The following is a 16,726-nucleotide window of genomic DNA, read 5'->3' on the forward strand; positions in this document are numbered from 1 at the left end:
CATTTGTATGTCTATGCTCATAGGAATGCTGTAGAGCTGGTCCTGAGCTTTCCCTATGCTCATCAACACTCTTCATGGTAAAAACATTTTTAGCTGTTTCATTTCTCAACCATGAAAAATTTGAATTTGACCCAAGGTTTTCCATCCCACGCCAACACTGGACAGCCATTCACACTGCCTTCTGACATTTTTTATGTGTCCGCTTCCCCTCCCCTTTCACATCTACCTCCGTTCCCTTCTGCTTCCCCTCCACTACTCACATCTGGTTCTTCAGGACTGCCTTGGTTACAGGTGTCATTTGCACCTGGCCACGACAGTCAGGCATCACAGTCACAATCAACAGCTCTCTGATCCATCTCCCTTTTCTAGATTCCCAGGGACTATTTCAGCTGTCCACACAGTGGTGTCTCATGCCACTTGAGATGGTCTTGAGTACCCAGGCTGACCCTACAGATCTGCAGAAGATCCTGTGCTGTAGCTCCCAACCCTGTCCAGATGTCTCAGATACCCTTGGACTCTTTGGATGACTCAAGATGCCAATGTTTGGGCAAACAAGTCAAGCTCTATCTTTTCTTTTGTCATTTGTCCATTCCCAGCAGCATGAAACGTCAACTCCATTTGCAGTTGGCCTGACTGTTGAGTTAGTGACAGTGCAAGTGGAGATGTATGTGGAGCAGAGTGCCTATTGCCATGCTGGTAAACTAAACAGGCCTGTTGCTAGTCCTGAGCCCAGCTGGTGGAGCGTCCTGTACTTGAGGAACATTGTCCCCAGGGTTGGGTAGACCATTGCATCTCTCCAGAGGGCAACTTTAGCATATAGGCTATGCACTGTGGCCATGCTGTTTTATAACCTGTCTCCTCTGGTGCCAGCTGGATGGGGCTGGTGCATGGAGGGGGTGATGCTGTGGTGGGCGTCATGTTCTAGGGGGCTTCGTGGAGATGTAAGAAGGTACTTCAGTGTGGTTTGCTGGGTCTGCATTCTTTTTTGTGAGAACATCTGCAAGATTTTGGTTTTGCCAGCTGAGTCTTGTGGTATGTGAGCTTTAGAGGGATGGTGTTGCTTGGGGTGCAGGGAGTGAGAAGGATTTTCCATGACCTTTTTGTGAAAGGGATTTGGGCTGTGATGCAAAGGGATCAACAGCACTGAGGAACAGCAGGGAAGGAAGGGAGGTGTTTTGGTCTCTGTGGTTTAAAAGCCTTTCAGCTGGGGAGAGGTTTCCAGATGAGATGTGCAAGATCTGCTTCCTGTGGGATGTGGGATGGTGCAATGTGTCCTTCTGTGGAAGTGGGACTCCGTGGAGTTTGGCACCTGATCTAAAAAGTGCAATTACAGCTAAATGCAAACAGCTAAAGACAGTGTGCTCTGAGTGACTAATTTTAATTAGATGACTTAAACCCTTATTTTTTAGTAGAACAACATGACTGGGATTTTTTTGTTTGTTTGTTTTACTACTGAGAAAAAACCCAGAAAAGAGTGAAAGCTAATGGTTTGAAAACTTTTTCTTATACTTTCTTATTAACCTTTTTCCCTTTCATTTTTTGTGGGGATGGGGAGGAAGAGAGAAGGGAGTGTTCTTTTGCCCACGGGAAAGGCAACCCTTAAATTTAAAAGGTTACAAACTAAGCTTTTTAACCTTCACTTCAACTTGTGACATTAGCATCCCAGGGCCGCTCATGTTCTTCGAGTAGAAACTCTTTGACTGTGTTGATTTCTAATAGAAAGTACATAGAAATTAGTGAATGCTTCACACTGTTGTCCTACAGGATGACCATGTCTCCTTTATCAGGGGCAAAGAAGGTCTGAGAAGCCTTCTGCTAGTAGAAGTATATTAAACGTTGCTCCTGAAAACACAGCAGAAAGAAAGCTCAAGAGCTTCTGACAGAGTGAATCCATGTCCAGCAGGGCTGATGCTACATCTAACATGACTCCCTGGAGTGCATTCTAGGTATATCTGAACTCTGCAGAGCTTCAGAAGACCTCTGAAGTTTGAGGCCCCACATCTGGCAAATGTACTCCTGGGTGAGTGTTTTCAAAAGAAAAAAAAAACCCCAAGATGCATGAAAAATGCACATTTGGCCCTTGGCATGAGATAAGATTTTCCTCTGGGCCTGAACTGGTGAAAGAAATGAAAGATTCAGGTTCTGCTTTTACAGAACTTGATGTTTAGACAATCTGCTGTGGTGGGTTGACCTTGGCCATAGATGCCAGACCCTCACCCTGCTGCTCCCTAACTTTCATGTCTTGACAGGACAAGGGTGGAAAATAAGATGGGAAAGCTCATGGGTTGAGATAAAGACAGGGAGATCACTCACTAATTACTGCCACAGGCAAAACAGACTTGACACGGGGAAAACCAATTTAATTTATTGCCAACTGAAAAGGAAGTAGGATGGTGAGGAACAAAGACAAAACTAGAACACCTCCACCCCCCCATCTCCCAGGCTCTGTTTCTCTTCTTCATGTCCAGCTTCTCTATCTCCTCTTCATCAGTGGTGCAGGGGAATGTGAAGGGGGATTGTGGTCAGTCCAGTGTCTCTTCCACTCCCTTCTGGGAGTTAAGTCCATTAGGGTCTCCTGGGGGTCGTTTACTTCATCCTTGAGTCTTCCTCACAGGAACCTTTGGCCAAGTTCTGTCTCTTCTCCTGTTTATCTCTGCTGACTCTGCAGTAGAGTTGGTTACAGCGGGCACCCCTAGTCTCAGTTGAATGGCTTCTTTCTTCTTCAAGGACCTTTGTATTTCTTCCCTAAAACTACAGATAAGCTCACACAAAAGGCTTTTACAACTCACTAGCACTAGGCCCAAATGAAGGCTTTACACCCTACAAGCATTTAACTATTTTAAGTCAGATTTTGGTTAATGCTCTGTTTCAAGGGGATGAGGGATAAAGTTCTTTAGCTGGAAAAGGGAAGATTTAGATTAGACATTGGGTAGAAATTCTTCAGTGTGAGAGTGCTGAGACACTGGAACAGGTTTCCCAGGGAGGTTGTGGATGCCCCCTCCCTGGAAGTTTTCCAAGCCGGGTTGGATGGGGCTTGGAGCAACCTGGTCTAGTGGGAGGTGTTCCTGCCTATCTGGGGGGGTTGGAAGTAGATGATTTTTCAGGTTTCTTACATCCCAAACCATTATGTGATGCTATAAATATAATCACAATTGTTGAGCTCTGTACAGCTGAAGCACTCCCCAACAGACAGGGTGACCCCACCACATCTCATGTCTTGCCTATCCATTTGGAAGAGCTTCTAAGTCTCTCTGCTTAAAGAAGCACTTTGCAATTGTGCAGAGTGTCTCCTACTGTGGAAGTGGGACTCGGTGGGTTTTGGCATAGAAAGTGCAATTGCAGCTAAAGGCATTTCTGCACTGCAGTTTGTACATCAGTGACCTCCCCTGGTGAATAACAGGGATCAACATATGCACACAGAACTTTTAAACCAAGGCAAGGCAGTGACACGACTCCTAATATTCCAAAGCACCCAGCCACAGCAGAGTAAAATAACAGACTAACTTAGAAGTCAACATTTTGTTTAATGAAGTCGTTTCAATCAGAAAATAACAAAGCATTATTAGAAGGTCTGCAGTATTGTTAGGCTTGTTTTGCAGCTAAGCCCATGTACCAGGTCCCAATGATTTTGTTATTACAAGAATTCACATCACAGCATTTTCTAAATCAGATGACAATAATTATTAATGTAACCCATCCTAAGTTAGTTCAAGCAATTTTAATGAAGCTTTCTTAACTTAGATGTTTAAGCTACAATGTCTCTATTACCTAAAGTGCCGGAGAGGTGCATTGGAGATCAAAGAACTTGCTTTTTTATACGAAAATATCAACATTTTTAATGGGGTCCAGCTTTTATGACATTTCCTGCCTCTTGCAAATCTTCACACAGGACAGGGTCCTTAGCAGTGTCTTTTCCAGTTTGGGATTGCTGAAAATCAGGATCAGAGAATGGACTGCTGGTAAACCACACTCAAAGAATAGAATGAAAATGTTCACAGCAATTGACTCATTTGATTTATAAATCATCATCAAGACCAAACAGATAAAGTTGATGCTGTAAAGGAAGAGAAAGGACAGAATATATTTCATGGCTTTGATGTGGGCATCCATGCTGACGTTCTTCAGTGACTTCATCTGCATCTTGTGTTTGTGTCTCCAGAGAGAAAAGAGGAGGAGAAGGGCAGAAGAGATGACTGCTGTGAATGCAATGGCATATGTGAAGCCACTAAGAAAATAAGGGGAAAAGTGCTGATTATTCTTGCTATGCTGTTTCCAGACATTTCCTGTGGTGCTGAAATTGTTGATGTGACAGATTGCTTCATCAAATATCTCATCCTCAAGGATCCCGATGCTCAGGGATAAAAGCACAGAACCCAAGAGCACCCATGGCACGATCCTGTCAATTTTAACTTTCAGCTGGAAGAAGAAGCTGTGCTGGAAATTCGCAATTTTGATACAGTAAAAAACAGAAAGGAAGGCAGAAACCCACAGGTTGGAACAACTGTAAAAGGTCAGAATAGCTGAAAGTAGTTGAGATAGGTGATTAACACAAAGGCACAAGGGATAAATACTTTCGATAAGGGAACCGACCCATAGGATGCACAAGGACCAGAACCGGGTCCATCCCAGAAAGAGCAAGATCTTCTCATTGGAGTTGGAGCTTTTCTTTCTGACCCAAGCAATGCAAAGCACAGAAACCATGAAAGCGTTTATCCACATGCCAGCAGATGTCTGCAGGGACAGGATGGTCACCACCAAGACATTGTATGTGGTGACATTATACTTGTCCTGAGAGTAACAAGCTTCCATCCTCCAAGGTGGGTGTCGGTGCTGTGCCAGAACAGGAGGCTGTTGCCCCAGGGCTTAGCACAGGTTGGCAGCTGCTGCTTGATGTGTGTCACATATGGAAAGAGGGGCTTTATAGAGCTGGTGGTGGTGAGGATTTTGGTGCTGCTCCTATTCAAAGCAGGGCAGGTGGAAGGATGTAAATGTGCTGGGTATTCCCTTACCTGGTATCAGTGTCAGTCTCCAACATTTGAATTTCCATTCCAAAGAGCTGTGTTGAGTGACACAGACAAAGCAGATGTTTTTCTGTGGTGAACCATGTAGTGATGCAGTGATTGTGTCCTGACTGATGGCTGTCAGGGTTCAGCACCTGGGTTCTCCTGTCCCTTCGTCCCCTACGATGAGCACAGGGAGGGGTGGTCTCAGCATAGCAGAGTCTGGGGAGTCACTGTCCTCTTTCATCTGAGAGTCCAGATGCTTGAAACTGGAGTCCATTTGGACTCTCCAGAGGCAGCAAAATCCATGTAAGCTTTCCCAATGGAAATCCATCTGTGTTTGGTCACTGCAGCCCAGGCTGCCTCCAGTCTTCACATCCCAGCTGGAACTCGCCTGCATTGGTGACCATCAGGTCGAATCTCCTCGGTAGGGCCATCTATTTCCTGGCTTAAGAAGTTGTCCCCAAGGCACTCCAGCTGTCTCCTGAATTGCCTACAGCTCACCATGTAACTTTTCCAGCTGATGTCAGGGTGGTTGAAATTCCCCAGCAGGATCAGTGCCTGTGAGTGTGATGCCTCCTGGAGCTGGAGTAAGAATGCTTCATCAGTAGGTTCCCTGTTTTCAGGCAGCCTATAATAGTCACTGACCACAAGGTTTCCCTTGTTGCTTCAGTGTCCAGTTCTTACCCATAGGCTTTTGACTTGCTCCTGTCTATTGTTTGGGGGCATCTCCTCACATTCAATCCATTTCTTAACATAGAGGGCAACACCTCCTTGTCTCCTTCCTCACCTGTCCTTTCCGAGCAGTCTGTAGCCATCGATAACCACACTCCAGTTGTAGGATTTGTCCCACCAAGTTTCAGTAAAGGCCTCCAAATCACAGCCTTCCAACAGCACAGTGGCTTCCAACTGTTCCTGTTTGTTTCCCATGCAGTGTGTGGTGGTGCCTGTTCTTTGAAGGCCTCTCAGCTGGACATGTGTCCAGATTAGATGTTTAGGATCTGCCTCCACTGCAATCACATCACGTCTCATCTCACTTCAGCTTCCTATCCAGTCTGAACCTCCCCTGGCACAACTTGAGGCCATTTCCTCTTGTTCTTTTGCTTGTCACCTGGGAGAAGAGACCAACACCCACCTTGCTACCAGCTCCTTTCAGGCAGTTGCAGGGAGTGAGGAGGTTTCCCCTCAGCCTCCTTTTCTCCAGGCTAAACAGCTCAAGTTGCCTCAGCTGCTCTCTTAAATCAGTGCTTCAGACTCTTCACCAGCTTTGTTGCCCATCTCTGGAGTTGCTCCAGCACCTCAATATCCTTCTTGTAGTGGGGACCTAAAATGAACACAGGATTTGAGGTGTGGCCTCATCCGTGCTGAATATAGTGGGGCAATGACTTGGCTAGTCCTGCTGGCCACACTGTTCCTGATAGAAGCCAGGATACTGTTGGCCTTCTTGGCCACCTGGGCACACTGCTGGCTCATAATTAGCCAGCTGTCAACCAGCACTCCCAGCCTTTTTTCCTCTGGGCAGCCTTCCCTCCATGCTGCCCCAAGCCCGTGGTGTTGCCTGGGGTTGTTGTGACCAAGTGCAGGACCCGGCACTTGACCTTGTTGAACCTCATACAATTGGCCTTGGCCCATTGATCCAACGTGTCTCGATCTCTCTGTAGAGCCTTCCTACCCTCAGGCAGATTGACACTACTGCCCAATTTGGTGTCATCTGCAGGCTTCCTTGATCACTTGACCCCCTTGATCAGATCACTGATGAACGTATTACAAAGAAGGGGTCTCAAAAATCAGTCTCGGGTAAGACCACTTGTGACTGGCTGCCAACTGGATTAACTCCATTCACAACAACAATTTCTGTTTGGCTGTCCAGCCAGCTGTTTTACCCTGTGAAGAGTGCACCTGCTGAGGCCATGAGTTACCAGCTTCACTAGGAGAATGATATGGGAGACAGTATCATAGGCTTTACTAGAGTCTAGTTAGACAGCTCCCACAGCCTTTCTCTCATCTCCTAGGTGGGTCATTTGGTCATGGATGGAGATCAGGTTGGACAAACAGGACCTGCCTTTCATGATCCCATGCTGGCTTGGCCTGATCCCCTGGCTGTCCTGCACATGCTGTGTGATGCACTCAAGATGAACTGCTCTATGATCTTCCCTGGGACCAAGGTGAGGATGACAGGCCTGTAGTCTCCCTGGATGGCCTCACCCAAGGAGTAGTGGTCAACAGCTTGCTGTCCAAATGGAGAAAAGTGACCAGTGGCATTCCTCAGGGGTTTGTACTGAGCTTGGTGCTGTTGAACATCTTTGTCAGCGACATGGATGGTGGGATTGGGTGCACCCTCAGCAGGTTTGCTGGTGACACCAAGCTGTGTGGTCTGGTTGACGTACTGAAGGGCAGTGATGCCATCCAGAGGGACCTTGACAGGCCTGAGACATGGGCCCATACAAACCTTATCAATTTCAACAAGGCCAAGTGCAAGGTCCTGCACCTGGGCCAGGGCAATCCCAACCACAAATACAGGCTGGGTGGAGACTGGGATTGAGAACAGCCTTAAGGAGAAGGACCTGATTGGTTGTTGTTCAACATGAGCCACCAGTGTGTACTTGCAGCCCAGAGTGTTAATCACAATCTTCAGAAGAAGCGTGGCCAGCAGGTCGAGGGAGGGGATTTTCCCCCTCTACTCTGCTCTCACAAGACCCCACGTGAGTACTGTGTCCAGTTCTGGAGCCCTCAGCACAGGAAGGACACAGAGCTTTTGGAGTGAGTCAAAAGGAGGGCCACAAAGATGATGTGAGGGCTGGAGCACCTCTGCTATGAAGACAAGCTGAGAGAGTTGGGTTTGTTGAGCCTGGAGAAGGCTCTGAGGAGACCTTATAGCAGCTTTTCAGTATCTGAAGGGTGCTACAGGAAAGCTGGGGAGAGACGTTTTACCAGGGTGTGTAGTGATAGGATGAGGGGTATTGGCATTTTAACTGGCAGAAGGAGATTTAGGTTAGACATTGGGTAGAAATTCTTCAGTGTGAGAGTGCTGAGACACTGGAACAGGTTTCCCAGGGAGGTTGTGGATGCCCCCTCCCTGGAAGTTTTCCAAGCCGGGTTGGATGGGGCTTGGAGCAACCTGGTCTAGTGGGAGGTGTTCCTGCCTATCTGGGGGGGTTGGAAGTAGATGATTTTTCAGGTTTCTTACATCCCAAACCATTATGTGATGCTATAAATATAATCACAATTGTTGAGCTCTGTACAGCTGAAGCACTCCCCAACAGACAGGGTGACCCCACCACATCTCATGTCTTGCCTATCCATTTGGAAGAGCTTCTAAGTCTCTCTGCTTAAAGAAGCACTTTGCAATTGTGCAGAGTGTCTCCTACTGTGGAAGTGGGACTCGGTGGGTTTTGGCATAGAAAGTGCAATTGCAGCTAAAGGCATTTCTGCACTGCAGTTTGTACATCAGTGACCTCCCCTGGTGAATAACAGGGATCAACATATGCACACAGAACTTTTAAACCAAGGCAAGGCAGTGACACGACTCCTAATATTCCAAAGCACCCAGCCACAGCAGAGTAAAATAACAGACTAACTTAGAAGTCAACATTTTGTTTAATGAAGTTGTTTCAATCAGAAAATAACAAAGCATTATTAGAAGGTCTGCAGTATTGTTAGGCTTGTTTTGCAGCTAAGCCCATGTACCAGGTCCCAATGATTTTGTTATTACAAGAATTCACATCACAGCATTTTCTAAATCAGATGACAATAATTATTAATGTAACCCATCCTAAGTTAGTTCAAGCAATTTTAATGAAGCTTTCTTAACTTAGATGTTTAAGCTACAATGTCTCTATTACCTAAAGTGCTGGAGAGGTGCATTGGAGATCAAAGAACTTGCTTTTTTATACGAAAATATCAACATTTTTAATGGGGTCCAGCTTTTATGACATTTCCTGCCTCTTGCAAATCTTCACACAGGACAGGGTCCTTAGCAGTGTCTTTTCCAGTTTGGGATTGCTGAAAATTAGGATCAGAGAATGGGCTGCTGGTAAAGCTTGAGAAAAAATTGTAATGAGAAAATTCTCAACATTTGGCTTCTCTGGTTCATAAGACATTGTTAAAACCAAACAGATAAAATTGATGCTGTAAAGGAAGAGAAAGGACAGAATATATTTCATGGCTTTGATGTGGGCATCCATGCTGACGTTCTTCAGTGACTTCATCTGCATCTTGTGTTTGTGTCTCCAGAGAGAAAAGAGGAGGAGAAGGGCAGAAGAGATGACTGCTGTGAATGCAATGGCATATGCGAAGCCACTGAGGAAATAAAAAGGCAAAAACTGCTGCTGAAGGCTGATATTCTGTTTCCAGACATTTCCTGTGGTGGTGCAGTTGATGTTGTCACAGAGTGCTTCATCAATGTTCTCAGACATGAGGACCCCAAAGCTGAGGGATAAAAGGACTGAACCCAAGAGCACCCATGGCACGATCCTGTCAATTTTCACTTTCAGGTAGATGAAGAAGCTGTGCTGGAAATTCGTAATTTTGATACAGTAAAAAACAGAAAGGAAGGCAGAAACCCACAGGCTGGAACAAATGAAAAAGATCAGAATAACTGAAATTATGTGGGGTAGATATTTTACATGAAAGCACATGGGATAAATGTTTTGAACAAAGGAATTCACCCATGTCATGCAGAAATAACCAAACCGGCAGCATCCCAGAAAGAGCAAGATCTTCTCATTGGAGTTGGAGCTTTTCTTTCTGACCCAAGCAATGCAAAGCACAGAAACCATGAAAGCATTTATCCACATGCCAGCAAATGTCTGCAGGGAGAGGATGGCCGTTGCCAAGACATTGAATGTGGTGACATTATACTTGTCCTGAGAGTAACAAGCTTCCATCCTCCAAGGTGGGTGGCGGTGCTGTGCCAGAACAGGAGGCTGTTGCCCCAGGGCTTAGCACAGGTTGGCAGCTGCTGCTTGATGTGTGTCACGTATGGAAAGAGGGGCTTTATAGAGCTGGTGGTGGTGGGGATTTTGGTGCTGCTCCTATTCAAAGCAGGGCAGGTGGAAGGATGTAAATGTGCTGGGTATTCCCTTACCTGGTATCAGTGTCAGTCTCCAACATTTGAATTTCCATTCAAAAGAGCTGTGCTGAGTGACACAGACAAAGCAGATGTTTTTCTGTGGTGAACCATGTAGTGATGCAGTGATTGTGGCCTGACTGATGGCTGTCAGGGTTCAGCACCTGGGTTCTCCTGTCCCTTCGTCCCCTACGATGAGCACAGGGAGGGGTGATCTCAGCAAAGCAGAGTCTGGGGAGTCACTGTCCTCTTTCATCTGAGAGTGCAGGAGCTGCAGAATTCCAAAACCCAAGATGCTGGAAACTGGAGTTCACTTGGACCGTCCAGAGGCAGTAAAATCCATGTCATTTTTCCCAGTGGTAATGCCTTAAGAATGAGTGAAGAGCCAGAGGGTAGTGGGAGGGTGTTGAAGAAGCAGCAGGGCTGTCTTTGAAAGGCTTAAGCTGTAGCACAGAGAAGAAAAGGCAAAAATAGGCATGAGTCCCTGTGCTGGGTTCAGAACTCATATGCTACTCAGATGGGAAGAGTTTTAGTGATGGGATTGTGCTGGGTTTATAGGATTATAGAATGTGTGGGGTTTGACGGGAACTTTAAAGGTCATATAGTCCACCCCCCTCTCCAATGCACAAGGACTTTTTTAACTCAATCAGGTTGCTCAGGGCCTCTTGAAGCCTAACTTTGAATGTTTCTAGAAATGGGGCCTTCACAGCCTCTCTGGGTAACCTGTTTCAGTGCTTCACCACCCTCACAGTAAAGAAGTTCTTCCTGATATCCAATCTAAATCTCTCCTGCTCTAGTTTCAGCACATTGGACCTTTTCCTATCAGCATAGGCCCCTGTTAAAAGTCCCTTCCCAGCCTTTCTGTAGCCCCTTGATGTACTGGAAGGCCTCTATAAGTTCTCCCTTCAGCCTTCTCTTCTCTAGGCTGAACAACCCCAACTCTCACAGCCTGCCTTCATGGGAGAGGTACTTTAGCCCTCTGATCATTTTTGTGACCCTTCGCTGGACTTTTTCCAACAGCTTGATATCCCTCTTGTGTTGAGGGCTCTGGAACTCGACACAGTACTCTGGGTGGGGTCTTCTGAGAGCTGAGTAGAGGGGAAGAATCCCCTCCCTCTATCTGCTGGCCACACTTCTTTTGATGCAACCCAGGATGTGATTGACACTGGGCTGTGAGTGGACATTGTTTTGTACACATCCAACTTCTCATCCACCAGTATCTTCAAGTCCCTTTGCACAGGGCTGCTCTCCATCACATCATCCCCACTGTGTATTGACAGTGAGGGTTGCCCCTACCAGCTGCAGGACATTGCTCTTGGCCTTGTAGAACCTCACGAGGTTCACATCAGCCCACTTCTCCAGCTTTTCCAGGATGTTGTGGGGGACTATGTCAAAGGCCTCACAGAAGTCCAGATAGATGGCCATCCACTGATCTTCCCTTGTCCACTGATATCATAACTCCATTATAGACAGCCACCAGGGTGGCCAGGCAGGAGTTGCCCTTAGTAAAGCCATGCTGGCTATTTCAAATCACCTCCCTGTCCTCCATATGCCTTGTTGGAATGTCTGGGAGGATGTGTTTCGTGATCTTCCCATGCATGGAGGTGAGGCTGGCAGGACAGTAGTTCTTGGGTTCCTCCTTTGTATCCTTTTTAAAAAATGGCTGTAATGCTTCTCTTTTTCCTGTCACCAGAAACTTCACCTAACTGCCATGACTTTTCAAATATCATGGTGAATGGCTTGGAAACTTGTCCCAGTTTTTCAAAGTTCCACCACCCATTGCCTTTAAGGTAGCTTTTAACAGACCATTGTACCTTTCAACTTTCCCTGAGGCTTGTGCATAGTATGGGATATGGTAGATCCACTCAATACCAAGCTCTTTAACTCAGTCAGTCACAAAACTGTTTTTGAAATGAGTCCCATTGTCTGACTCAGTTCTCTCTGAAGTACCATGTCTCCACAAGATTCGCTTCTCAAGGCCCAGGATAATATTCCTGGCTGTGGCATGAGGCACAGGATATGTTTCCAACCATCCTGTACTTGTTTCCACCATTGTAAGCACAGAGCACTTACCCTGGCGGCTCTGAGGCAGTGTGATGTATTCAATTGCCAGGCCTCCCTGTACCTGTACCTTGACCATCTCCCCTCATACCACAAAGGTTTCAACCGTTTTGCCTGCTTAATTGCAGCACATGTCTCACAGTCATGGATCACCTGTGCAATAGTGTCCATGGTTAAGTCCACCCCTCAGTCACGAGCCCATTTGTATGTTGCATCTCTGCCCTGATGACCTGAAGCATCATGGGCCCATCGAGCCAGAATAAGCTCACCCTTATATTCCCAGTCTAAGTCTATTTGGAACACTTGAGCAGCCTCATCTGCTCGTTGGTTGTGTCGATGTTCCTCAGTGGCTCCACTCAGAGGCACATGTGCATCTACATGACACAGTTCTACCACCAGTTTCTCTCTCCGAGCTGCAATGTCCTTCCACAGGTCAGCAACCCAAATAGGTTTACCCTTTCTCTGCCAGTTGTTCTGCTGCCCCTGCTTTAGCCAACCCCACAAGGCATTTGCTGCCATCCACGAGTCAGTGTAAAGATAGAGTCTCGGCCACCCCTCTCGCTCAGCAATATCCAAAGCCAGCTGGATGGCTTTGACCTCTGCAAACTGACTCGATTCACCTTCTCCTTCAGCTACTTGAGCAACCAGTTGTGTAGGACTCCACAGGGCAGCTTTCCACTTTTGGCGATTCCCTATAAGACAACAGGAGCCATTAGTGAAAAGAGCAAATTGTTTCTCAGTCTCTGGTACATGATCATATGGTGGAGCTTCTTGAGCCCCTCTCACCACTTCTTGTGGTGGCATTCCAAAGTGGGTGCCTTCTGGCCAGTTTGTAATTGCTTCTACAATACCTGGGAGACTAGGCCTTCCTGTTCAAGCTCGCTGGGTGATTAAAACAGTTCATTTACTCCAAGTCACGTTGGTGGCATGATGGACAGGAGGAAGGTCACTCTGGAACATGAATCTCAGGACGGGTAATCTGGGCGCCAGGAGGAGTTGCGCTTCAGTGCCGGTCACTTCCGAAGTGGCTCTAACTCCTTCATATGCTGCAAGTGTCTCCTTCTCAGTTATCGTGTAGTTGGCCTAGGAACCTCTGTAGCTCTGGCTCCAGAATCCCAAGGGTCGACCTCGAGTCTCCCCTGGTGTTTTCTGCCAGAGGCTCCAGTTGGGACTGTTGTGTCCAGCTGCAGTGTAGAGCACATTCTTGATGCCTGGCCCTGTTCGAACTGGTACTGAGTGGATCTACCACATCCCGTACTATGCACAAGCCTCAGGGAAAGATGAAAGGTACAATGGTCTGTTAAAAGCTACCCTGAAGGCAGTGGGTGGTGGAACTTTCAAAAACTGGGACAAAAATCTCTTGCCTCCCCCCACTCCCAGCAACTCCCACAGCATCTCCTGAGCTTGGAACAGTCCCAAAAAACCCTGGAGCTGCTGGAGAGAGCGCAGAGTGATGAAGGTCAGGAGAGCTCGAGCCTGGGGGTCAGTGGTGATGGATGGACGGAGTCCTCCCCGGATGCTGGCCATGGACGGAAGAGAAGGGAAGAAGAAGCAGGAAGGAAGTTGTCTTTTGTGATCTCTGACCTTCCTCTGAGCTTACGTAGATATATGGAATGGAATATCTCTGGCCAGTTTTGCTGTCTGTCTAATTCAGCCTCCTACAGGGGGGTCATAGATCTCCCTGTAGTGTCTGAGCCGGCAGAGTGAAGGTGTGACATTCCACCATTATCAGTCTTAGATGGAACACTCTGGTGCTAGTTAAAAGAAAGCTTGCTGAAGGAAAAAAAAATCAATAAAAGGAAAATTGGCTTAATTCTGGCTCAAACCAGGACAAAACTGCACAAGCCAATTCCCTCAGAACTCTGGGATGCATCTCAGGAGGTCCTGCATCAACCGAGCGTGTTACTTTGTCGTAGAAGGCGATCAGGTTTGTCAAGAACAATTTGACCCTGCTAAATCCGTGTTGTCTTTTCCCAAGCATGTGCTTCAACTGACTTGTGATTGTCCCCAGAAGGATTTGCTCCATGACCTTTCCAGGGACTGAAGTGAGGCTAATGTGTCTATGATTACCTGGGTCCTCCCTTTGACCCTTCTTATAGGTGGGGGTGACATTAGCCTTCCTTCAGTCCTCAGGGCCATCTCCTGGTCTCTACAACTTCTAAAAGATTATGGAGAGCAGCTTTGCAATTACATCAGCAGCTCTCTCAGCACCCTAGGCTGGATGGCAACCAGGCCCATCGATTTATGTGTGAGCTGGGCACACCCTGCAGCCTGCCACCTGGGTGCTGCTGTTTTCCCAGGAGAGCTCAGTCTGGGAAGCAGCAGTCAGCGTGCAGAGCCGAGAGGTGCCGTTGTCTTCTGTGAGATGGATACCAGTGTTACCTGGCCGACAGTCAGCAGTCTCTCAGTGCCCTCCACATAAGAGTAGTGCTAGCTTCACCTAAGCCACCCTGCAGCCCGCCCACAAGCTTCCAGCACCAGGCACAGCCTAAGCTGCTCCCTTGGCTCTGGAAAATCCCAAAAAAGAGCCCTTTGCCGGCCTTTTTAGCTGTGAATCTCTCCCCCAGTGAAGGCTTAACTGCGCTGGAGTCAGTCCCCTCGGCATGTGCGTGTGGTGTATTGCCGCTTTAAAACACCCTCAGCCTTCCAAAGGATTTTTAGTCTTGGAAACTGTTGGGGTTTTTTTCACAAGTCAAGTGTGTTAAACGGCCTAGGGCATGGACTGCCTCTAGAATTTGGGTTTGTAGAGGTTCTTGCACATCGGGCCTTGCACACAGGGATCACAATTCCCAGTTAGATGTGGGATGATGCTGTGGGGTAATCCAGAAAAATTTAAATTGGAAAGGACCTTCCAGAACTGAACTGGGGTTAAGTCAGGACAGTGAACAAGCAGAGTGTTAAATGGTTACGGGGACCCGAGCTAGTCTTTGAGGACCACAAGTCTGGCAGATGTGATGGCACCAGAACAGACTGAAAGCTCCCACTTGTGTGAGAAAAATCCTAAATGCTTCATGGAGAAGGTAAGTGCTGCAAGGCAGTTAAAAATGTGTGGGATGGAGCCCAGCTACTGCTGGAGAGAAGGGAGGAGGCCTCGACCTTGGAGTCTCATAGCAGTCAGAGAAGTGGGAAGGGCTGGAGAAGAGCATGGGGCAGAGGACAGAAAGGTCCAGTGAAGTTTGGTGTTGGAAAGGGAAGATGGAGATACCAAGAGATTTCCACAGGTCTTTACCAGCCTTTGTATAGGCTCTTTTCAGGTATTGGAAGGTCTCTATAAGGTCTCCTCGGAGTCTACTCTTCTCCGGGCTGAACAAACCCCATTCCCTCAGCCTGTATTCATAAAAGAGGTGCTCCTGCCCTCTGCTCATTTTTTGCCCCTGCTCTGGACACACTACAAGAGTTCACATCCCTCTTGTGTTGGGGGCTCCAGAGCTGGACGCAGTACTCCAGGTGAGGTCTCACCAGGGCAGAGTAGAGGAGCAGAATCACCTCTCTCGATCTGCTGGCCACACTTCTTTTGATACAGCCCAAGATGCAGTTGGCCTTATGGGCTGCAACTGCACATTGATGGTTCCTCTCCAGCTCTTCATCCACTAGTACCCCTGGTCTGTTTTCCACAGGTCTGCTCTCTACCATGTCTTCCCCCTCCTGTATTGATATCTCTGGTTGCCCCAGTTCAGGTGTAGGACCCTGCACTTGGCCTTGTTGAACCTCATAGCATATGGCTCAAGATGTTGTTTTTGCCTGCTGAGTCATGTGGTATGTAAGCTTTTGAGGGATGATGTTGCTTAGGGTGCAGGGAGTGAGAAGAATGTTCCATGGTCTTTTGGTGAAAGGCATTTGGACTGTGATGCAAAGTGTTCAAATGCACTGAGCAACAGCAAGGAAGGAAGGGAGGTGTTGTGGTCCCTGTCCTTCAAAGGTCTTTCATCTGGGGAGATGTGTCCAGAGGAGAGGTTTAAATCTGCCTCCCGTGGAACAATGGAAGACACAGAGTGTGTCCTACAATAAAAGTGGGTCTCAGAGGAATTTGGTACCCTACCTAATAAGTGCCATTGCAACCAAAGGCATTTCTGCATTGCAGTTTGTACTTCAGTGACCACCCCTGGTGAATGACAGGGATCAACATATTCATGGATAGGTATTAAACCAAGGCACAGCAGTGACATGACTCATAATATTACAAAGAACACAGCCGCAGCAGACAAAAAAAAAACCAAAACCAAAACAAAACAGAATAAAGTATGTGTAAATTTGTGGTTTAATTAAGTAGTTTCAATCAGAAAAAAACAAACCAAAACACTTTTAAAAGATTTGCAGTATTGTTATTGTCCTTTTGCAGCTAGTCCATGTACCATGTCTAAATTATATTGTTATTGACAAGAATGCAACTCAAAGCATTATCTACATCAAATGCAATAATAATTATTTGGACTCATATTAATTCAATAAAGTTCAAGGAATATTAATGATATTTTCTTAACTTAGATGGTGAAGCTACAACATCTGTATCACCTGTGCTGGCTGGAGAGGTGCACTGGTGATCAAAGTACTTGCTTTTTTATACAAAAATATCAACATTTTTAATGGACTCCAGCTT

At 46.8% G+C, this 16,726-nt stretch overlaps 2 protein-coding genes across 2 annotated transcripts; both read right to left on the minus strand.

Moving 5' to 3' along the window:
* Window positions 1-3,765: 3,765 nt before the first annotated feature.
* On the minus strand, window positions 3,766-4,809 carry LOC127382707 (taste receptor type 2 member 9-like). Its single transcript, XM_051614669.1, has one exon. The coding sequence runs from the start codon at window positions 4,807-4,809 to the stop codon at window positions 3,853-3,855; it is 957 nt and encodes a 318-aa protein (XP_051470629.1). The 3' UTR covers window positions 3,766-3,852.
* Window positions 4,810-8,926: 4,117 nt separating this feature from the next.
* Window positions 8,927-9,886, minus strand: LOC127382916 (taste receptor type 2 member 9-like). The gene has a single exon (XM_051615067.1). It carries the CDS (start codon window positions 9,884-9,886, stop codon window positions 8,927-8,929), a length of 960 nt encoding a protein of 319 aa, XP_051471027.1.
* Between the last annotated feature and the right edge of the window lie 6,840 nt (window positions 9,887-16,726).

Source organism: Apus apus, chromosome 3 (genome assembly GCF_020740795.1).
Source record: "Apus apus isolate bApuApu2 chromosome 3, bApuApu2.pri.cur, whole genome shotgun sequence".
In the NCBI taxonomy this organism is placed as follows: Eukaryota; Metazoa; Chordata; class Aves; order Apodiformes; family Apodidae; genus Apus; species Apus apus.

Coding starts and splice junctions, on each gene's coding strand:
- LOC127382707 (XM_051614669.1), bottom strand. CDS start 4,809: ATGGAAGCTTGTTACTCTCAGGACAAGTATAATGTCACCACATACAAT.
- LOC127382916 (XM_051615067.1), bottom strand. CDS start 9,886: ATGGAAGCTTGTTACTCTCAGGACAAGTATAATGTCACCACATTCAAT.